The sequence below is a fragment of the Temnothorax nylanderi genome, unplaced genomic scaffold (assembly GCF_030848795.1).
Source record: "Temnothorax nylanderi isolate EJ_2023f unplaced genomic scaffold, tnyl_v1.0 TNYL_tig0082_pilon, whole genome shotgun sequence".
In the NCBI taxonomy this organism is placed as follows: Eukaryota; Metazoa; Arthropoda; class Insecta; order Hymenoptera; family Formicidae; genus Temnothorax; species Temnothorax nylanderi.
The window spans coordinates 165,158-189,273 of record NW_027249144.1 but is presented as its reverse complement, the minus strand read 5'-3'; the positions used below and the strand labels follow the sequence as shown (position 1 = coordinate 189,273).

Sequence of the window (24,116 nt, the reverse complement as noted above, 5' to 3'; positions counted from 1 at the left end):
ATGTCAGGGGTTATTCTTACGAGTGATACATTTTTAGACGACGCGTTTTAAACCTTTTTTTTAACCTTTCTTTTGTTCTCATGACAGAATATGACGTATGAGCGTGACGGTGCGAGTTGCGTCTTCGAATTAAAAAAAACAAGCGCAGATTTATATAGCCACCAACGAAATATTAATAGACGCGACGGATATAATTTTAATAAAATAAATGACGGTCTCCGAGAGAGGAAGCACGGAAAGGGAGCTGGGTATGATTTTTCATCTCACACACACAACATCTCTCTCGTCCGAGGAATATAATTCTCCGTCTTTGGTCATAAAATACGGGCGCCTATTTTCACGTGTAGCACGGATAAAAATAGACAAAAATGCCGCTTTTCGTGAGGTAACCAGTTTCAAATTAGAAACTGCCGTTGAATCTTTTTCTTGCGGTTGGTTTTCGTCGCGCTACTTTGTCACACGGAAGCGAAAGAGAGCGAATATTCACGCCGCGATATATCGAAGCGGCCAGTAATGCTGGCTCGACGCCAGGATAAAACGGACGGGCAACACGGACGAATCTAGGCGGAATCCTTCGGAATCGCAGGGTAGAGGCGATTTAGATCGGGAAATTAAATGTGGAGGCCGGTTACCCGAAATACGCTGGCCGTTCTCACCTTCTTGAAGCCGTGAAACGAGAATGCACCGACGTTCATCCGCATTTTAACGATCCTTCACTTTTGCCTCGAAGGTTTTCCGATCCTCCATGAATGACGAAGAACAGGATGCTTATCTGCCGCTCTTTTGACCTCTCGTGCGAACGGATAGATCGATCGATCAATAATGATTTTTATACCTGAAGGTCTTTGACTCCGAAATTCTTGGCTGCAAACGGCCTCGTTCGAAAAAAAGAGATCGAGCGATCGGCCAAATCAGTATTTTCTACTCTAATTTGGATTCAATTAAAATACGTGGCGTTATACGATTTTATATAGAATATTATTAAATTCTAATTTTTTATGTAATTTTTCAATTGCTTATAACTTGGAAACTAAATTTCTGACATCTTTGTCAAGGAAATCGATTATATACCTCGATCCAGGCACGAACTAATTTACTATACTATAACTTGACGGAAATTTGCAGGTAAGACGTCACAGAAGTTCCCCTCGCGAAAATCTTAATCTCACGTCGCGAAACACCGAACTCTTCCGGCTCTAACACTATTCGAGAGACACTGAACTGGACGATACCGACGCGAGACGAGCAACGAGAGTGGTCGACCGGTTCCTCGGCATCCGGTCGGATGATGAGGGAAGAGCGCCACCGCGCCGATCGATTTTCGTGGGGCGTACCGCGAGGGTCTTCCGAGACGTCTTTCGGGTAGGATGGTCGGCCAGCCACTGATCGAGATGCGTGCAGGTCCGAATACAAGCGAGCGTGATCGTAACGCGTGAGCGTGTGCATCGGGCGCGAGCGAGCGAGCGGGTACGTGCTGAAATGCACTTTTCATCACGCTTCTCATCTCCAGCGAGTACGTGGATATTTCTAATTAAATCGCTACTAAAATGCCATATTTGTCGTCGCGGTCTCTCTCTTTTTCACGTTGTTTTTGTTAAAGTGTATATGTTAAAGGTCCTCGATAGAGCCGAGGACCTTTAACCTTCCAATTAGTCGCCAACGCAACTCGTTAATACACTCTGGATAAATTTCCAGACCGCACGCGCAAATATCATTTATTTTATAATTAATTGCCTAGAATATATAATATATTTATATAACAACGAAGGGTAGACTTAAAAATTCCATTTTTAAGACGACGATTCTTGGGATCCTGCTGAAGAAGGAAATCTTGATCACCGCTTCTCCATTAAACAGGATAATGGTGTTTGCGCGCGGGAGTAAGTGTACGTATTTAAACGGTATGACGAATTTAAATGGAAGTCAACGAAGAACGTCCGAAACTCACTGCCGCGCGTAGAGGCCGCGGCCGTATATCTTCCATCTGCAATAAAGCGCTCAGGAAGAGCATCGTTCAAGAACGCCCGCGCGATAATAATAATACACGAATGCAACGCTGCGTTGAACTTCAACTTTTGTACGAGGAAACGCACGGTTAAGAACGCCGGATTATTCTCAATACATTCACCGCGTCAAACGCGCTCTCTTTTGAAAGCTCGTTTCCAAAGACTGTAAAACTGCGGAGGCAAACTGTGAGGATGATTAAATGCGAAAATTTTAATCATAAATAAGACTGTCGCCACAAAATAAATCTTCCTTTTTTTAATTATTCACCCCAGCAGGTAATTAAATCCCGTAGGCATGCCCTCGCCCCTCCATCAGCAATACCGTCGATCTCCGTTCTCTTGCCCTATTATTAGATTCCCGTATGAATGTACTCGCCGTGGTGCGTACAACAATGGAGACAGGATTACCGTGTGTTGCACGTGCGCGGGATAAAAGTGGCTCGTTAGCACGCGTGCTTTAACCCCCGGCATAGGGGAAAGATCATCGTTCCTCCACCAGTAAATTATCGTTTCTGTAACAGTGACGGATCGATACGTCCGCGATTCACATGGTCGACGATTCGTCGTGCCTATGTTGCACGGAGAAATAATAGTACCGCGATAAGTGCTTTCATCGAGATAATAATCAACGCGAGCCCGCAACACGTGTCCGGCCGCTTATATCGGGCTTCGCGAAATCCTGTTTGTCTAATCCCCTTTCTTTCACGTTCGCGACAAGCGGGTATGACGGCGACCTCGTCGTCTGCCGGATGTGTCTTTATCATACGCGAGAGATACGATCCGATTGTTCCGCTCGATGACGACACCGCGCGCTGCGACTGTCCGTCGCGCTCAGCGCGACACATTTTACTATGAATCGTCGTAACTTAAGAATCACTCGTAAAAGCTCTAACTTAACTTATCATTAAGGATATTTATATCGCGACACGAGTGTTAATTTAATTCGAGAACTTATGACAATCCACGTACGCGATACAGATCGCTATTATCAGACAATACTTCGGTCAATGCTTGTGTTCATGCGCGTTCTACAAGAATTTTCATCCACAGGAGTGAAACGCCATTTGTCTTCCCGCAATTTACGTTGATTGATTCGCATTTCTCGCGCGCCGATTTCGCCGTGCGGATATTAGCGTCAGAATAAATCGCGGCCGCCACTGTACCTAATCCATCATCATCTTCAGCTTCACGTTCGCACGTGACACGAAACGAGCGTTCACCGTTACACGATCTCGCGGCGGCGACCGCAATTTGGGGAGAGAACTGTACGACTAATCGTGACGTACAGCCTCGAGCGATTTCGTTAAATTGTCACAAATTTCGTTCCCTATAGATCGCGATCGTCTGCCACGGGCGCGAAGGATAGCCTGCTGCAATTAATATTCATTACGACCTATCTTAACAAGAGACTCGATATCCGATACGCGCGCTTCGCGAATACGCCGGAAAATTACGAGACGTCTGAAATTAATGGAAGACTCTCGCGCGAAGGCGCCGTCGGTTTTACCGCCCCGTGTTTCTCTCACACACCGAACGCACACCACCGCCGCCAGATAAATATAACCGGTGAGACGGACTTTCGGGCCAAGGTCACGGTGGTTCCGAACTGTCCGGCGTTATACCGGAGGTAATCACACCGTGAAAAATTCGCGCTGCCCAACGGGAATACGCGCGCTAATTATAACAATCAGCCGATCACACGTGACACTTTCCACCGGGCATTTAAGGGGCATACGTTATAATTTTGACGTCGCCGTGTCAATCGATTCGCGCGATCGGTCGCGATTGTCGCGCTTCTCTCGTGGTGCTTATCGAAATTGCGGTGCGAAATTGCGTATTGTGCGTTTGTCTGACGGCCCCGTAGGGTCACGCATACGGCCAACGTGCGTTCACGCGTGCGTCCGTCACGCACATCCTGCAAATTGCAAAACGGCGGATGTAAATATTTTTACCGGCGACTCCGCGCGACTTCGAGGCCCAGCTAATTAGACGTTCTTCGAAGTAAGCTACGGGAAGCCGGTCGATTAATTTATTAGAAGCTGCAGGAAGATTGGCTCTGTCAGACTCGCAGCAACAAAATATTTATATATTCCGCGCCCACGAGAAAAAGCGGAATAAAGTAATGGAGAAGCGGGAAATTTGATTACCCTCGTGAAAGGAGGTAAAAAGGGACTTTCTTGGAAAAAGAATTCTCATTGTTATCTGTTACTGTCGTATACTAATTTTTCAGTGGGACCGAGATTTAACGTGATCAACTCTAAATAATGAGATGAATAAATGCTCTGTGTAGAATTCCATATTATGCTATCGTAAGAATTAAAATCGATAGGTAATTATAACGATACATTATAGCAGTATATTATACAAATAATATCGTTGTGTTGTACTTTTGTTGTATCCTTCGATTAGCTCTTCTGCATTTGGAGAATCATTATTGCAATTATGGTATTCGTTTCTATTTGTGATTGCGGTACGCAATTACGCGAATCGGCGGCAACTGCGGTTAACTAACGAGTTAAACACTTTATCGCGGAGAGACAAATCTCATTGTCGGCTTAATGTATCGAATCGCAACTCGACAGTCGTCCGTATGCGTACCGCTCGGAAATCCCTTAGCTTGTTTTCACGAGAACGCGAACACGAAATGTGTAAATCGACTGATTCCCGATTATGCGGTTTCATGTCGTTCGAGTGTGATCGCGGTCGCAACAGAAGCCCAAGCGAGCAAGTTCATCCCTTCGAACGAATGACGCGAGCGGACCGAGCCGGCTTAAGTCTTCGATCTGCGTGTAAGCACGTGTATATACGCGCCGATTCTTTTAAGCCTCGTTAAGACCTGACTTAAACTTTAATTGAAAGTCTGACCCTGGCGACAGTCGGCGGGCTTTTTTCTTGCTGCGCAAAGAGAAAGAGCCTGAGAATCTGTGATCAGACGGGATCAGATGCATGCAAATACAACAAAGATACTCCAGCTCGAACTATAAAAAAAATTAATGATACACAACGGAATTCGCAAATACGACTCATGCACGCTCGTTACCTCGAAAGTGCGATTCAGCTCGTTGCGTAAAACAGCGAACAATTACAATTCCAACCGCTGCGCGGGATAACCATAAATCCGACTATAAAGTTATCTGCGGAAAGATTTATGGCTATTTCTCTAACATATTGTATGTTACGGGCAAGGTAAAATAAAAGATCGTAAGTGTATATATATACATGCACACAGGTACACACGTGTACATGTATATCGCCGCGAGAGATATTCGGAGCGCGACGGAGACCGGCGTCCTAGTTACGTGGCCCAACATTATCGATCTGCCCATCCGATACATATGCCGAACCTCATCGTTGACGGAGCCCCCGGCGTGTGACTCAGGGGAGGATATGCTACGTACGTGTATATACGCAGAAACGTGCCTCCCATATGTGCATATGTACATACGCGAGATGCGCTCGCAGCCTTTCCTCCCACTCGAGAATTCAATACCAGCGCCAGCGAGCCGCTCGATAGCTCTGGATACTGGACGATTGTGTTTCGAGAGGGAAAAGTCTCGCGCTCTCTCCTACGAAGCTAACGAAGGGTAGCTCTCGACGTGCACGATTTACATGTTGCGTGCAGTCGGAACGAAACGTAGGGTATACAACAGAAACAAATGTACGCACATCGTTAAACGCGCGCTGCGTCGCCGATTATGCGAATTGTGAAAATTAATGCAGCGATGCAGACATTGGATGCAACGAGGTTTATTTTGTCAATTCGGTATGTCAGTTCATGGCGGAAACCTCGCGAAGATGAAATATAATCGTAACGCTGCCAGATTGTGGGACAACAAACGCATCTCAAACGAAGTTGACGTTATCCAAACTCGGGGAACAGCAATTACCTAAATGAGACACATTAGCGAACTGCGATGTGCCAGTTATATCACTTGGTAAGTACGGAATTTGCGTGGCGTCGCGCATCTTCGTCGTCTCGTGGTCCCGCACACGCGTCTATTAACGTCGGTCGCCGCGGCCGCGGGCGATGGTCTGAAGTAGACAAGTGGCTCGCGATAGGCCTATTATGTCCCGCTTAAGTGCAGCTGCGAGTACACGTCCGCCAAGGTGTATACACACACACGTATACACACTCGAGATTACGATATATCCACATGTGAACGCGCATCTTCGCGCGAGACATCAATTCACCCTGGACGAACCCGCCTGGATCGACCCTCTTCACGAAGGTGCAATTACAGTGGATCCTTCGTACTTTGTCACGAACGCGAGTCACCCAGCAGCACAAAGCAGTTATTATCGGAATAAACAAGCTAACATAATTAAGACAATTTTTCTGAATTTGTTGCGCAAACGTGAATAGACATAAAAAAAAAACTCACGTAAAAACTTACGCGCGATTTATGTAATTTTTTAATAACGTTTCCCTTCTCTCTCTCTCTCTCTCTCTCTCTCTCTTTCTCTCTATTACGAGTGCAATTTCTCTGATTTCGTATGCATGTTCTTTTTTCGGCTCGCGGTCCTCAGAAAATGTGTTTGTCTCGCGTGTAGGCGCAGGTCGACAAAAAACCCCGTTAAAAAATTAACATGCTAATCTACCGCCCGTAGGCGTACGAGAGACCAAGTTAACGCGCGGTCGATTGCTCTTGCGAGCTCGTTAATTATCTCCCCGCAAAACTACCGCTAGGAAAATAAAGTGGCTGGCGCGAACGGACGGCTCCTTCGGCCAGACACGAGAGACGCCCGGTATATACCGTATGCGTTCCGTCACGGAACGCGCCCGTATCCTCATGTATTACGGAGCTAACGTGTGCGGAGCCAGAGAACAGAACGCCAGCCAGAGCGTGTCGCATTGTCCGCTGACTCGGTGATACACATTCGTCACTGTGAGGAACCGTTGCGCGAGAAAAAATTCATAGAGGTAACGCACGGCTCGCTGCATGAGCATGGAACGCACAATGGGTATGCTCAATGGATAAAGAGCGTCCGATACAGTAACGAACAGGCCATGCGGAATACTTAATTCGTAATAACGCTACCGCGTAGCGAGGAACAGCGATGCTCCTACGTTAATATAACGTGAACGTCTACTTAAATATTAATGTTGATGCGCAATTTAGTCGGTTTTAATCTCGATTTTAATTTCGCTCGAAATATGAGTATACAAATTTAATTTGCAATCTCTCCGCATGCGTGGAGTATCAATTTTAATTAAACTGTAGACTCCGCGTTTTCGGACGGCCACAGAGCACGTGAATTGCCACAATAAAACTTTCGATAATAAAAATATTATACTATTCCGCATCGCGCGCGCGGATTTCGGATTGAATAAGTGAAAAAATCGAAAACAGCCTTTCGGATTTATTTCGGAGGTGAATTTAATTTCTTCGTTGGACACATAGTTCGCCATTCGCGCCGGAACGTATTATTTATTTCTTTGTACCACGGGAATACGGAGCGTAATGTCTTTTCAAATATGTTCGCGTGTTTTGTAGTGAGAATGCAGTTGAACGAAATGCATTATACAAGTGCCTACGGCGAGTTAAGCTTCTCGAGGGGCCCACAGAAATACGAGTTACTACGCACGCTTTTCCATCTCTTATTGAATTCTATAAAAGCCCTCGGACGAGTTTCAAATTTCATAGAAGGCACGAAACGCTTTTGTATAGCATTTGGATGGTACCTAGCGCGAAATTGTTGCGGGAAAAATATAATTTTTTATTAAAAGAAATATGATGTAGAAACTTCTTTCTCTCGCGGCGCATTGCTCCACTATTTTTCATCCTGTTAATATAAAAATCCGATAAATCTTTTAACAAAAGATATCAAGAAGTCAACTTTTCTTATTCATCATATTCAGATTAAAAATTAATAAGACGAATTCTCGAACTCAGCATGTCGTGTGAAACAATCAAACGACCTTGCGAGTGCAGACAATAGTACGGGGAATCTCTTCGCACGCTCACGATGGCGACGCGACGTCATCATCATCGCCGTCTCTTTGTCCGCGACAATGCGCGCTTAACGCGACGACTTACCGCATGTGCTCTGTGATGCTGATGGTGCATAGTGTGATGATGATGGTGTCTCTTCTCCTTGGCGTGATGCTTGGCATGGTGCTTGCTGCCTCGGTGCGGCGGATAAGTGTGGTAAATCATGTTGACGCCGTAGCAAGGTGGCTGGCGTCACCTGACCTCAACGATCCCGCACTTGGAGACACCCATCTGCTGGCCGCTGCCCTGATGATGGCCCTGATGACTCGTCGTCAGGTTGGCCACGCAGCTTCCTGGCGTCTTCCTCGACACCGACGTCGTCGTCTCGGCCGACGACTTCTCGTCGTCGTTCCGCGTTGGATCTTCCAAAGTCATATCGCCCTCGTCGTCAATATTTACGGTGAAGGCGACGCGATGATGGGGCATCAATTTTACGGTGGTGCCGATCGGCGTCACCGTGGTGGCCGGATCGAGCTTCACCAAGGCGGCTTGTAGCTCTAGAGCGTCCATCTTCGCAAAAACACCAGACGCTCTTCTCTACTAATTTCGCCGAACTAGTTATCTCGTTATCGCCCGTTCTTCGTTATCGTTCGTCTCTAGAGTAGTCTTGGTGACAAGTTCACTAAGGTAACATTTCAACGATTTCTCTGGTTTTCGTAGGACAAACCGAAAGCTCCATCTGGAGTAATTGGTCCAATGCAAATTGACTGACGAGATATTTCTATCTCGCCATCGAAATCTCACGTCTTCTTCGACGAGTCAGAGTACCTTCCTCGGAGTTTCACTCGAGGACGTTGCGAATAATTTTGATTCGTCGAGATTCTTCGTATCGCATCGAACCATCACACACGAATGTTCGTCGGTTTCGCGCGATGAAGAAGGCCGCCGATCGCGTCTCGTGCACTCAAAGATATTTCGAGCTATGCAATAATAATTTATTGAAATTTCTGCAGTTCTCATGAATTACCTGCACATTTTGGAGCTTATCTTAAAGTTTTGCCTCAACATAACTTAACGGAAGAAAATTATTCAAAGAAAAGGTCTCTTTCAGAACCACAAAATATTCTGGAACATATTGTCAAGATTTATGAACGAAGAACATCAAATCATCGACGCGAAATGCGGAGTTTTCGCGATTGACTCGATGCGTGTGTTGATCACGCACGCACGTCCGCCCTTACGCTACGTACTAATTTTCGCATAACATCGACCTGATTGCACCTGCGATATTTTTCTCGCGACGGGATCGTTGCAGAGGAAACGACGGTTTTCTGCATGGGAAGTGAAAACGACGTTAGACGTCATATATTGATGAGGGCAGCTACGCGGCCTCCGTCACGGTCATTATCCATGAATCAGGAGGTCGCGTGACTGTCTTCGTTACGTGCTGATAAATGCAGGTTCGTCACATCTACTGCGAGCTACTGTTTGTTTTATTATACCATCCGTCGCCGCAAAGGATACCACAAATGCAAATTTGCGGCTGGTACGCCATTAAATACTCTAAATACTACAATTCACAAGCAGATTTGTTGGTAGCCCACCAATAAAAAAATAGATTGCAAAAAAAATTAATTCATAATTGCACCTCTTAGATAGTCAGATTCTACTTTAAAGAAATTCAGAACTCACTCTATATTTTCGCAAAACTATTCGATGTATTTGATCCACCCACGTACTAACCTTCTCGGCGGAAATGTTTTACGGACAAGTTCCTGGATTGATACATGAAAGTAAAATGCGAGTTTAAGACTCCTCGGTACTCGATTTGGTCATCTTCAAAGAGTGACGTCAGTGCCGCGCGAAGTGTCACTGTCGAGACAGGAAAATATGAACTTATACGTTTCGTTTATCGTTGTCAGTATTATTTTCGTTTTATATGCTCGTTTAAATATATATGTTTCTTTATATGCCAAGATACTTCTTTATATGCCAAGCATGAGATTGTTTTTTGAGAGCAAAGTTTGAGATTGTTTCTTGAGATTAAAGTTTGAGATTGAGTTTCAGTTGTAAAAAATATTAATGACGTGCATAGACCAAGAGAGTGGAAAGGGAAGGAAGGAGGGAGAGAAAGAGAAAGAAAGAGAGATGCGCGTCTCTTACATTATTAAAATTATTAATTGAAATCCTTTCACATTCGAGATTAATTCCCACGTTTTGAAAGCCTGGAGGCTTTCTTCGCGCGCGTGGGACGCGGCCGATCGATGAAAAAGCTGAAGGGCGGGATAAAGGGGAACGCATCGGGCTTTGTTTGAATCTGCAGGATCGCGCGCACGGGGACGGATTTCCTGTTATGAGGCAGCGGCCTCTCATCGCAGCGTGATTCATATTCCCGACGTCTGACGGTGCCCGGCTAGGAGGCAAGGAAATTTGCATACAGCGTCTAAGAGGTTGACGTCCGTGTATTCGTGTGCCGTTGCTCTTTTTGGGAAAGAGTCGTCTGTAACCCGAGACTCTGAGAGACTCGCGCGTATCAGTGGGTGGACGCTGACCATCTATATGTCGCTGGAAAGAGGACCACACGAGGTGCACGGTATCAAAGATACAGCGAGATGCAATTTCGGAGCTGGGCTTACGCGTTTCCAAAATCCAAAGCGGAAAAGGTCAAGCGGCCCTTTCTCCAAAATATCGGAAATTCAAACAACAAAATATGTATTGATTTAGGAAACATATATTGCTTTACAAAACAAGTTTTTGCAATTTTCTATTTTACCTTTTATTCTTTTTACCGTCTGTTTGATTTTATCTCGATTTAATGGCAGACTCTATAGATTGAAAAGTTGATCATAAAAAATATAGGTGAGATTCGTGGAAAAATGAAACCCCTTTTCAAACGCGATTCGACGTGACAGTTTCGTGGTAGAGCTGGTTCTGGCTGACCAGCGAGCGAGACAGAGGGATGACGGTTCGGCCGGTTAAAAAACCCCAAGAGGGAGAAAGGGAGAGAGAAAAAAATCCGCTTGATCGCACTCGTGCATTAAAGCGTTTCGTAAAATCCTTGAAAAATTCACACAAATTTAAGCCGCGGAGAGAATTACGGACGCGCGCTGCATAAAATCTGCCGCGCTGCGGCGGCGGTTGTCGCTCCGCAGAGGGGGGAAAAAAAGTTACGCTCATTTTACAGAGCTTTATCTTACTTTATGCACGCGCGCGGCCAAAAGTTGCAGCCGCAGGTATTCGCGGGAGGAATTTCAAGGGCGCTGCCGCCGAGCCAGTCTGGGTCTCGCCTCTCCGAAAGGACGGTCAGTGCACCGTCGAGATCCTTTGTGCAAAATCGGGGGCCAGCGGTGCACATCTAAATCACGTTGGCGGAGCATTAAAAGCTATTAGAACGCTAAGACGCCCACGGACCGCCGCGCCGGTCCTTCGATGAGAAAGATCAGCGTGCTGAATCGTGACGCATCTACCTGTCCTCATTGTTTCAACGACAGTACTTTACGCCCGCCATGGCTTCTACGCGACGGGTGACATATTATATAGTGTATTTAGTTACGATAGATACTGTAAGAAACGGTCGTCCGACCGGTATCGTCGACCGGCTCGTAAAATCGCGGCGATCCCGCAGCGCCCAGTCGCGAACAAAGGACCCGAGAGTCGTACGAATAGGCTTCTTGTTGAGTCTCGCCGAGATTACTTAAAGCTGGTACTTAATACCACTTTACAGCTAGGATCTGAGTGAGACGACGGTTTTACTGCCGCTGATAAAGTAATGGGTTTAGGTGAGGTCGTACGATAGAATTATCTGCTATTCAAATCTCATCGGAAGAAACTTTTCCGTACCGAGAGTAATTTGCGACGTGAACATTCGCATCACGGCGAATATATTTAAACGTTCGAAATGCTTTGGCAGCGTGCAATCGCAGGAAACTTGATCGCGAAGGAGCGGTGACTGGGTATCGTGCGTTTCGCAGAACGGATCTTGAACCAGGCGCTGGCTGGACAATGACTCTCGCGGCGTTTAAACCGCCACGACCTCTATATCGTCGTGAGAGGTGAAGAAGACGCGAGGGTCACAATAAGAAGAAGAGAAGAAAGAAGAAGAGGAGGAGGAAAAGAAGACGATAAAGAGAAAGAGGAAGAAGAGAAAAAGGCACGGTAGCCTCGTTCGCTCTTCGTAGTTGTAATGACAACGTTACTATTCGCCGTAACTACTCGGCGTCAAGCTGCGGATAATTAAAGGGCGTGGAGATTACAGGCGGGTACGCGTGTACGCGCAAAAATACCGGAAGTTTACTCCTAGTCTAAGCATCGGTTAGATCATGGCGGAGTCATAGCGGGAGAGGTTGCGCTTAATAGCGGGAAACTGTTTGCCGATATTGCCGGCATTCGATCTTACGTTGCCGTTAATCTCCCGGGGAATGTGAAGACTCATTGCGAGGATACGATCCTCTCCCATTAGAAAATAATCGAAAGAAGATTAGTACCGATCGTTCGTGCTGTCGTGTATTCGACGACGAGTTAAAAATCGCGAGCGACATTTAAAGTTTATAATTACTCCATTCTCAGTATTTTATTCTGCATAACAATCACGTAGAAATTGTGCGAGCCGCAATCAGACCCGCTGTCGCACATTTTCGTGACGTGCACTTTTCACGTTAAAAACAGTGCGTTTATGCGGCACGAAGAAAAACGTGACGGAGAAAATAAAGGGCGGTGTCATGGAAGCGAGATTACATTGTGGATTTAATTAACGCGGTTTCATTCGTTTTTCAAGCCCCACTAGGCCGAGCTATCCCCCCGTAGGGAACGCCCGCCGTACCCTCGTTTCCTGTATACAGGACCGTCTCCGTAATTTCTCGTTAATCAATTAAGTGCAGCGGTATAATGAAGTTTATTAACGGACATCTATATAAAGTGCCAGGCTATTTAAGATGGTATGCCGCGAGATGCAGCCCCGTCACATCTTGGGACTGCTGTACCGCTAAGTTGCTTGCTCGCTCGAGCAATTATGTACAGTGATAATTCGAAGTTATGCGACGTCTCCTTGCTGCCGTATCCTTAATACGTTTCTCAGTACGCCACGCTGCCAGCCGCTCCCACGTTGTGCAACAGTTGAAACATTATGAGCAAAACTTCAAGAAAATACAAATTCTGATGAAAATACAAATTTGTCGTGTTTGCATTTTGCAACGCGCGGATATTTTCGCGTTAGACCTGTTTTGCGTACACAAGATATTCACCATAAATTTCTAATTAACTCTTCGCGTGCGATCCGAGAGAACAAATCGAGGCAATCGGTATTCTATTCACGACTCATTGTAATTTCGCGAAATATCGAGTAATTCCATCCCTGTCCTCCGTCGAGGAGGTCCTAAAAAGCCGCGCGCGATCGAATTCGCGTGATGGTAGAACCAAGAGCCTTCTCATCCACCGGTACGATCCGCGTATACTCGAACCGAAGCGCAGCTCGATTACGCGATTAATGTTGGCATCGCACGAAACATCGATATTAATAAAGGGGGATGTACACACAGGGAGCGACGGTGGTGTATATTTTCTATTAGCCCCGCGGTGTTCACGGTTAAACATGAGTGCAGGGGCAGGGGGAGGGGAGCAAGAAGGTAACCGCCCGTTATACGATGTGGGTACCCGGTAACGATGGGTGGAGGTCGCGGCGCTCTCTTCATTTTTTCGTCCCCTTTCCTCTCTCCTTGCGCCCTTTTCCGATACGGCGCGGCAGCGACTTGGCACTTAAGTGGGGTTACGTGATGGGGGTCGCTCGTTATTGCCACCATAATACCAGCCGCCACGTAAGTGCTAAGTGCAAAAGCCGTTGCTGCCGCCGTTGCCGCTGTTGCTGCTGCTGCTGCTGCTGCGGGGTTGCTGCCGCGGTGAGATTAGACCGGTAACAACGATAATCGGGTAATAACGAACTCCATGGGGCCGTACCGTTTCCCTTTTATCCGTCCCGGCTATCTATAAACTACCGCGATTCCTCGTACTTCTATCCCTGCAGCAAGCCTCGCGGCGCACCGTTTTAGATGGCGTGCCGGTAACCTTCGGCGCACCCAACAACCCTTTCGCGACCGAGTCTATTTTCACCGAAGGATATGACCCATTTCAGATTTTCTACTTTTCGTGACTGTAAAGTGCGGCAAAAAAAAACAATCGACTTATTATTCCATTACTCGAAATAATTGTTGCGGCAGTATTGCAAAATATCATGTTCATCAAACGTTACCTTCTATATTCAATTAATTAAGATAATGATCGATAAAATGCATCTACAATGTTTGCTAGACAAATAGCTATTTAAAAGAGCGATAAAACTCATCCGAAAAAAATCAACTATATCCAAGGAAATATTTTTCTCAAAACCTTGAAGAAAAGCGTGGGCGCAATTCGAGCGTCGATAACACTGATAAGATAAGACGAGTGGTCTCGAATAAGTGGCAACTGCGACTGCCCAAGGAGTTCGTACGGAAGAAATCAATGAAACTGGATGAAGAAAACGAGGCAGATATTAGATGGAATTGAAACGGCGTTTGGAAAAATCGTAAACCGCATCCGCGCAATTCAATTCAATCGGTGATTTATGAACCACGTTAGTAATCGTTGAGAAAATCTATCAGCTATAAATCGATTTTTATTGAATGTATATCGCGTGTTCGACAGCAACAGACATTCAGCGCTTATGTGATAGATATTGTTTATCCAATGATAATGCAGAGCAAAACGATATCGAATTAAATTGAAGATAACAATATCGAGTTATCGGACAAAGTCATAACACGTGTAACAGTATACAACTCCTCATCGCGCCGATAATGCGGTGGAATATAATTCCATAATGCGATTTAGAAAACATATGCCCGCGTCCCGGAGAAAGGCTTATTACCGCGCGCTATTTTTTTCTACGGCTCCGCGGTAAGCGTTCGGAGGAAGTTGGCGAGGCTGTAAACACACTGCAGTTTATATCCAGGCGCGAGTTTCACAACCACCGGCGAGCCATTATCGCTCGCGATAACTGCCGCATCCCGATTGCGCGAGACGATTTATCGATTCCCACGAAACGGTTCAGTCCGCGATTGAGTGACCGAAATGACTCTCCATGGCCTTGGAGGTATTTTTCGATTTTTTTACGACGCGTCTCGCGATGGGTTGCGAGGTAGACTGTTCCGATTCTAAAACTTGGGAGTCATTCTCGTAGACTCGTCCGTTCTCTCTTTTTATTAACATAAGTAGGATGGTCTGAATAAGCTCGATACTTGGAAGCTACTCGCTACTCGCGTAAGTATAATAGAAGAGGAACGATAGAACGTCACGAAGCGGCGGAGACAACCTCACTCTAAGAAATAAGTGTTTGATTATAAGTTGTTTTTCCTGTAGACTACTTTTCATCATTTATAAGTAACTGACTATCAATATCTGACTGAATATCAAACACATTTTCAGTCAGATATTGATAGTCAGTTACTTATAAATGATGAAAAGTAGTCTACAGGAAAAACAACTTATAATCAGTCATTTCTGTAGAAAAATGTTTGAAATTCAAACATGTCTTACTTTGGATTTTTTAGAGTGCTGCACCCATTTGCGGCACGTGAAGGGATTATGGCGGATCCCGTATAAAAGCCCGATGAATTGCGCGCGAGTGCCACTCGGTGGAAATTCTCGGGCTACATTTTTCACGAATTCCGAGGACCGAGGTACTCGGAGACTGTCCATATGTACGATGGGATTAAACAATCTTGTTTCTGGAACTCTAATCCAATTAAAATTTATATATTACTTATAATACGAAAGATATGAAAAAGAAATAATAATGTATGCGAATATATGGAACAGTTGACGCAAGATGTCTAGCTCAAACACGATTCTACGTGAGCAGTGTAGAGACGACCATCGCGTGCACTTTATCGCGTAGACATGTCAAGGAAGGATGGAGCAGGATGGAGATAGCCTACGACCGTGGCAGTTTACTTCGCGCGCTGTACATAGAACTTCAATACTGGACGGCGGGCGGCGGCGCGGGTCGGCCTGATTTACATCGCGTAACCTGTGGAGCTCCGATCGGGAAATGGGACCGGGTGAGAAATTGATGTCGCCGCCGTAATGCATATTCCTGACAAACAGTTTTTTCCTCTTCGCTTTCTTTTTTCTTTACACCTAAGCTGTCAGGGTCTCGGTGTGGAGAGGACACCTCTCTGACAACGGATTGTTATTCTTTAGACAAGGTCTTTCTCCGGCGCGAAACTGGGTTACGAGTTACGAGGTGAAAATATTTGAGATGCTAAAATGTTTAATTTCTTACTTTTGACCTCACGACAATGCAACGCGGGCGTTATTTGTCTATTATTATACATGTCGGTCCTTTCTATCGTGCTTTCTCACCTTACCACGAAACTATTCACGCCTACGCCGATCTCGCACCTAATTCCGTTCCTTTGAGCTTCCGTATCGGGCGCCCGGGCCCGCCTGTTGCGCCCGATTCGCGAGTCACGACCGGATCGATAACCGACCGATCGGCATCGGTGCCCGGACAATAAATCAACCACCAGCCGGGATTTGCTCGAGCATGGCCAATAAACACGCCCGGTTAATGATTTATCACGACGGTGTATCCGACATGCATGTTTTCGATCGATGTGTTCGTAGATCACTCGCCAATTTATCTTTCTCTCTCTTCTGCGTAGTCGGGCCCGTTCTGGGCCCTACTAAAATCCACCGAACAACAAAATGGACAATAATAAAATTAGCCAGTCGAGAAACAAAATTAATTTATCTGTAATTTCAGTATGAAAAGAATTTCTGACACTGAAAGTATTTATAAAAGTTTCACCCTCGCTAAACATTGTTACGAAATTGTTGTCTCCATATTCCGAATTACCGTTCTCATTAAATGGAATCCGAATACAATTTTTTAAAAGCATTTTTTTCGGACATAACAGACAGTATTCAACTTCGTTGTGTGGCAGGCATTGTTGCAGAGTTTAATCACATAGTATTTCTCTATTAATTTTCTCACGGATATTTAATAACTTATGAAGCTTAACTACAAGTGATCCGAAACGCTTGTTCAAACATAACACAATGTGGGCATAAATGATTCACTTTACGCAAGGCAAGGGTTAACGCTTTAATTGTCCCATCGGAACCTTCATCAGTTAAAGAAATGTTTCAAGACCTTACCACACATCCTTTTCCCTACTGACAAAGATTTGTACATGTATAAACATTTCATCTGCTTCTAAATGCCTTTGAGAAGTCAATCGAACATCGTATTAAAATAAAGGGAGTAAGGTAAATGTAACCAATGCCTGGACATGTACCTATGTCTTGACATTTTTAACATTTTAGTCCTTAAATAAGTTATAACGCAAATTAAAAATAAAAAATCAGAAATAAAAATATTCTTCTTGTATTATATTTTTATCTTTGATTTTGATTCGCGTTATACTTATTTAAAAACTAAAATGATAAAGGTGTCCAGACATAGATCTTGAGTGTCCCGGCATTGGTATATTTACCTTACGTCTCTTTTCACGTTTCAAAAATTCTCATAGGCGTTCGCAGAACCCGTAGATCCCCGATAATGTGTCTGTAGCGTCTAAACAGATTCTGCATCTGCGGCGCGAACGGATCGCGCTTTCTTTCTCATAATGGGTCCGCTTGAGTCATTCTCGAAGCATTCGTATATATTCGCGCTCGCCACCTGGCCTCTCTATATCGCGGGCGTCACGACCGGGGGCCCCCGGACTTTTACGCGCTCCTCGGGTGTATTTACGAGCGAGCTTGAGCCCGGGCCTACATGTGGAACAAGATTCCGGGTATTAAGTTGTTGCGAGAGCGAGATGCCGACGACGACGCGGGCGATCGATCGATCTCGTCGAGGGCGAAACCCCGACGTCTCGCCGGGCGAAACGTGTCCCATGTCGATTTTACGAGTACGTTCCGTTCCGTTCCGGTATTCATGGAACGATTCCAGAAAATATTGGCGAGAAATTACAGCTCGCGCACCGAGAGTTTATTCACCAAAAGTGCATTTCATTATTTCACGAATCTATCGACTATCTGGATCGCGCATAATAGAAAATTGCATATAATGCTAGATATTATTCAGATATTATATTAATCGTGAGATACATTTCCCTTGATATTTAATCTTTGATCTATTTACAGCGCTGAAAGCGATCAATTGAATCGCTGGGAAATAGAATTCCGATCGCGCTTTTCAATATTTTATTAACGCGTAAGTCTTCAAATGTAATAATATAATTACTAATTATATTATTGATGATGACAAAGTTCAATCTGCGACACACATCGACAGATATTGTATCCGAAGCAATATTAATTAAAGGCCCGTAATCCATCTGTAATTAAATGCGGATTTAAGCGCACGATGCGCACTTAATCGATTTAATTGTTAAAATGGGATTTATATTAGTGCTTCACAAATTTTCACTCTCAACCACGTACGACAAAAAATGCGGATCTTGCACGAACAATTTACTAGCGGTAGTAAATACGGTGATTATAACATAACGGTGAAAGGCTTTATGCGGTCAACGGAGTAGATTTTGCAAAGCAAAGAGAGCTGTTTGAAGTATCATATCATATTATGACTCATTAAATCCAACAGATGGTAATCTCTTGTTTGTATCTCATCCAAGTCTTACTTTCTGCTTCGTGTCAACGCTTGTGCCAACTTTCCTGAAGGATGTGGAACAGTTATTCTCTCTATTCTTTTCTTGCCCTTTAAAATTTAATTTACATTCGATGTTAAATCAAAATAAAATTAATTTAATAAATTGATATTCATTTCAACTAAATATACTGAAATGTGGTCGTATTGATTTTTTCTGGCCGCCAAACGAGGCCAACGGTGATTGTTCTGAACGTGTTGCGAACCGTCGGTCATGACTGCGACGTGATCGCTATGGACGTTGTGTGGATTGTTAGTAGATCGTCGCGGATTGTCGACCACGCGAGTCTCCCACACGCGATCGCACGTGCAATCGGGCCGATGCATGCAAAACCGCGTGCATATATTTCCGGAAAAATATTTCCGAGGTCGGAAAACTATTCGGATATCGATGACAGGGCGATTACGATAATAAAACGAATCTGTTAAGCAATATCAGTGGAAAAGTTATTTCATTATTCGAGGATAATTCGACGTAATCATCGTAATCGGCGCATCGATTATTCGCGAGTCGAATTACGAGTCGTTCAAATCTCGTTGCCGTGTAATAATGCGGTTTCTCAATAATGAATACCTATAGTTCCAGAACTAATTTGCAGCTACTAGGTCATTCAAGAGATGCATGCCGTTTGAGTACAAAGCGGCACACGCCTCTTGGACAATTTAATCAGTCAAACGTGGTCTGTCGCCAAGTGGATGAGGCATTACATGTGAATTTCTACGACCGTATTTGCAAATATACATACACAAGCGTATATACAATCAACTCTCAAACTTGTTTTTAATTTTTATTTTATGATAACGTACTTTTTATCATATATTTAACCAAAACTAAATAATTCCTTCTCACGTTTTAAGAAGCTTTTATCGGCGTGTGATTCGCACGAGCAAACTAAAACGGGCCCATTCGGTGCGGGAACTGACTCGGCGAACTCGATTACCGAGCCGATTCGCGCGTTACGCACTTTCTCCCGTCTTCAGCCTCGTCTTCGACATAAAATGGTAATAAAACGGACAATGGGGAGGAAGAAAAAAAAACCGCGCACGAAGGGGCCTGGTAAATGGTTTCGCACTCGCGCTTTATGCACTTTCCCGCCGGCGATGGGTTCTCGCGAGGCCGTGTCGCGAGTGCCAATCGTAAATCGAGGCAGTAAAGTCCGGGGTCAGTCTGTGTGAAATTTGCTCGGTGATATTCTCGTTTGTTGTCCTTCTTTTCTGTTTAATAACTTTCGCGGAAAGTAAGGGCAAATTTCATTAACCACACAACTATAACGATGCTGCTGCAACAACCGGCCCGTCGAGCGGGACCGAAACAACCGTGTCGTCGACCGATCCGCACACTCGCGCACTTTTGCCGCTCGACTTTCTCCAATTCCCCAAGCCGACAACTTCCCCGAAACTTCTTTCTACCACACGCGCGCGTGAACACGTTTCGAGGGCTCCGGACAATTGCACGACAATTGCACACACCGATGAACGACGGAAAAGCGGGCTGACTCCCTCGTAAGGATAACGCGACGAGAGCGCGCGACACCACGACGCGACACACGACAGTAACGACGATCGTGACAGCGACGACGACGACACGTTCGCGAATCCCGATCGGAGAGCACGACGACTCCGACGCGCGCTGGACCACCCTCGGAGCGCCCGCGATTCTACGACTCACCCTCCGTCTCCCGTTCGCTCGCTCGCTCACTCGATCACTCACTCACTCGCACGCCCGGTCTGGCGTTATACGCCGACGAACCACCCTTGCCGGGCCTCCCTTCCCGCACCCCGCGCCTTCCACCACCCGGCTGGAACGAGGGAGTTCGCTGGGGTGGGATCAATATGAGTTGGGCGAACGCGGGAAATTCGCGCGCAGGTCCTTCTCCACCCTCGACGCGGATACACACACCAGCCTCCCCTTCTCCCCCCCCCCCCGTCATGTGTCCTCTACCCGCGCCTTCCTCGTCTATCCTACCCACCTACATCCGCGCCCACCGCGTTCCTTTTTTTGTCCCTCTCCCTCGCCCGTTGTGTTTTCCCTGGTGTTCGTGACCCGACTCGCGCCGCGCCGCGCCGCGTCCCCGACGCGAGAGAAGTCGATGTCGACCTCGCTCGGTCGCCCCGTTTTCCTTCGACGACCCTCACCTGATCGTCCACGCATCGATGTCAACCAAACTTGTGTTGGCCGCTGGCTCGGGGATACAGTCGAAGGACTGAGGCTGAGTAAATTTCTCCGCCGCCCCTTCGCGGGCAGCAATTTCTGTCTCGACAATATTAGGGGAATACACTCTCACAGCGTACCCTATATACACTCATAAATATTTGCCCACCCGTAGAATTTCCCCACGTAATTTCCTTTACAACAGGTATTCTATTTTAAGACAAGATGACTCATCGCTTGTATCACGCTTATTTTCAAGGTAAAAGATTTCCCTTATCGTTACATTTTCGAGAAATATAAAATGCGAATATTCATGAGAGATATAGCATAGTTTGCTAGACTCACTGCATTTTTCATACTTGAAAATCCTGCTTTTCCTGATATTTTCATGGCTCGGGAATATTCATATTTTCACTCTCGAAAGGATGTTAAATTCAAGAATGACCATTCGTGCAATCTCACCTGGCAAAAATTTCTGTCTTTCACGCAACGAAGTCCTTTACGAGCGAATCGAGAGTCGCGCGAGACGACCGCAGTCGCAATTTGAGAAACGGAGCAAAGAGATTTGATGAACTATAAAGTGTCGCATAAGCATACGTTATCGTACAGCTAGTAAGAAAGAAGCATAAGAGAGAAGTTATATAGATCGTAAACTCGCGACGCGTTACGCACCACGCGGTGATGCTCACGGAGTCATCCCGCTTTTAATCAGCATCGTCATCCATTCCTGGAAACCGAGCGCGCGGGCTTTTATTCGTCCGTTTTTCCGTACGCGGGAACAGGTTTTCGCGATAAGCGAAACTTTTTTCGCGGAATCCCGTGGGAACGCCTCGGCAAACGTCTCCACGTCTAGCCATGCCGTATCAACAAAATCGATAACGTGTCCCGCACGTTTCGGGCTGTTGCACAAGACTTTCGAACTCGTGCCACTTATAGAAATAAAGATAAGATGTAGATTTTTAAGGATTACATCGCAGCCTAACACTACAAAGAACCGTATAACGGTATCAACATTAACTTCGAGAAGAGTACCTATAAATAGTAGAATTTCGACTGCTTTAACGTTTCTACAAATATGATATAATCACCTAGGTCGGTTCGTTCGTGCGTCTCGTTTAATTCGTTTCATGGAATCGGCTTGCTCCTTCTCGATATGGCAGCAGGCAACTTTCAACGTAGAATGCATTTTTCCGTAAATTCGTGAGAACATCCGGCGACGCTCCGTGTTGTGGAAGCGTCTTAGGGAACGCCGGTGTCACCGATATTCGACTTTCGACTCGCGTTACGCTCGGTCGCGTTATACACGGAGATCGATAACACGCGATACGAAACCCGCGATGCGGCCGCCGTTATTTCTTCCGCCCCGCAGTGGTGGCGATCAATTAAACGCGCTTTTATGCAAACGAGCGCGCGACCCGACGCAAAACAAACGCGAAGATAAATAGATTTCCAATTTTCTGATTATACAGCGAATTGGCACCGCGTTCGCCGACGCGCAGCCTGCGGGAGCAAAATTCGAGCCTTTGCTCTATTTGTTAGGAAAGTGCTAATTAGGTAACGTTGCCTGCATCCGCGAGAGTTTCCGCGCGTCGCTACTATAAACTCCCGTTTCAAAATAAAGCGTTGCCCGGGGATTCCAGCGACTCCCTTAGGGCATACGATGCAAGCAGCGATATCATTTGCGAGTGATTCCTACTTTGTTAATGCATAAGCGTATTATAAGCGAATTAATTAATTTAAAAGCGTTACAGAAACTATTTGAAACGTTATTATCTTCTTATCACCAGTTAAAAAGCAACAGTCTACGCGCAGCTGTGAAAAACGTCAGTATTATTTCTGTGCATTTTCTTCTCTCTCTTTTTTTCGATCTCATATTGTCGTCGACGTCTGGAATTTCATTCGCTAAACGATCGACAGCCCATGGAAAAACCGTCGTTACATGAAAAGGGTCGATCCACTCTCATCGCTGTCGAGTCCGTTATCTGATTATATACGGCGTACAGATCGTCGCCATGCCCACTCGCAATAACGTTACGAATTACTGAAAGAAGTTCCGCATATCGCACAGCTTCGAAACGGACAGGCGACACGACCGGCGTGGCGCGTCTGACGTATCGTGATTACCGTGATTGCGATCGTATGTGTGTGCGCGTCGAGCGTCGAGCGTACACACCACGTCGTAGATACAAAGGGACGCTTCATCGTTCCATCGGCGTCAAATTACATCTCATGTATCGGTACGATCGCACTTCCGCTCCTTGTCGCATAATTATTTCGATCTCGCGAGTGGCTCGAGGATGCAGGGCATACACGCGATGTGTGAGCCTACGAACGTATGAAATGTAACGACGAGACATAACACGAGCGTTCAATCTAACGCACGAGAGAGATGGGGTGACTCGAGTGAATCGCACCAATTGTAGATCAACTTGGAATGGAATTTTGTCTCGTAATCTCTTCATACTTTTAATTGTCCGCGGTTTTTAAAATCTCTTGACAAAAGCTTAGGAACAAGAAGTTATTGCGACATAATCTTATACTCTCTTGGAAGTAATAACGTTTCTGAATTAAACCGGCGAAGTTACTTCTGATTGTACACGAAGGATAGCTGCTACGAGACCGCGACGGAATGTGCTCGTTGAAATAGCTTTTCAGCCCGAAACTCTTATCAGACTGTCGCGTATTAGACCACATTATGTTGTTACGGCCTACTCACGAAGTTCGTTCTCGAGGCACCCGTGTACTTACGGCGCAGTAAAAGCGGAAACTGGAGCGCCAAGCGTCTCAAATGAGTTCCGTGAAAATATTAAATCTCAAGCATCCGGAACTTTGCATCCACACAGAACGGCCCGCAAATACCACAGCAATGGCGCCCGTATATCAACAAGATCGCTGATTATGAGCAGTTCACTCGGAGTCAAAGAGCTTACTCTAAATGTCACTCGTGTATACGTTACGAGATAATCATATTTATACTGCGTGTGTGTGAATTCCGGGATATTTAACCGAGAAATATTAAACAAATGTAAATCAATATTTAACGAAATAGAAAACACATTTCACGAGCCATCCTGTTGGAATTCGGATTATTTTTACGTCGTATATATTATACGTGTTATTTTACGAATAATATATCACAGTTAATTATTATATTATAATTATTTCAGTTAATTAATATACTACAGCCAATTCCTACCGTATTGACATTCGCAAATTATTAATTCACACGCAATTTCAAACGTCGAAGCAAGAGCATAACGGGAACCAGTTATTTCCGCTTACTACCGAATTAGACAAAAATCTCGTTTTTTTTAAAT

General features: G+C 45.4%; 2 protein-coding genes and 1 long non-coding RNA gene across 8 annotated transcripts in view; 1 reads left to right on the top strand and 2 right to left on the bottom strand.

The window, feature by feature from the left end:
• LOC139774521 (uncharacterized) overlaps positions 1–24,116 on the bottom strand; it is a 144,203-nt gene that overhangs the window by 57,779 nt on the left and 62,308 nt on the right. The gene's annotated exons all lie outside the window — the stretch shown is intronic.
• Positions 1–24,116, top strand: part of LOC139774540 (uncharacterized) — a 38,508-nt gene that overhangs the window by 13,251 nt on the left and 1,141 nt on the right. The window contains exon 2 of the long non-coding RNA XR_011718604.1: positions 15,520–16,029. This is a non-coding gene — a long non-coding RNA (uncharacterized lncRNA). The remainder of the gene's footprint in view (positions 1–15,519; positions 16,030–24,116) is intronic.
• Positions 8,085–24,034, bottom strand: LOC139774536 (uncharacterized). Of its 5 annotated transcripts, none has more exons than XM_071709902.1 (2): positions 23,397–24,034; positions 8,085–9,064 (listed from the first exon to the last, which is right to left on the bottom strand). In XM_071709902.1, exon 2 carries the CDS (start codon positions 8,507–8,509, stop codon positions 8,192–8,194), a length of 318 nt encoding a protein of 105 aa, XP_071566003.1. In that variant the 5' UTR covers positions 8,510–9,064; positions 23,397–24,034; the 3' UTR covers positions 8,085–8,191. The 5 variants fall into 5 exon arrangements, with proteins under 5 accessions (XP_071566003.1, XP_071566004.1, XP_071566002.1 ...); XM_071709903.1 differs by lacking the exon at positions 23,397–24,034 and adding an exon at positions 19,394–20,435 and having other exon boundaries at positions 8,085–8,919; XM_071709901.1 differs by lacking the exon at positions 23,397–24,034 and adding an exon at positions 19,455–20,435 and having other exon boundaries at positions 8,085–8,919.

Coding starts and splice junctions, on each gene's coding strand:
- LOC139774536 (XM_071709902.1), bottom strand. CDS start 8,509: ATGGACGCTCTAGAGCTACAAGCCGCCTTGGTGAAGCTCGATCCGGCC.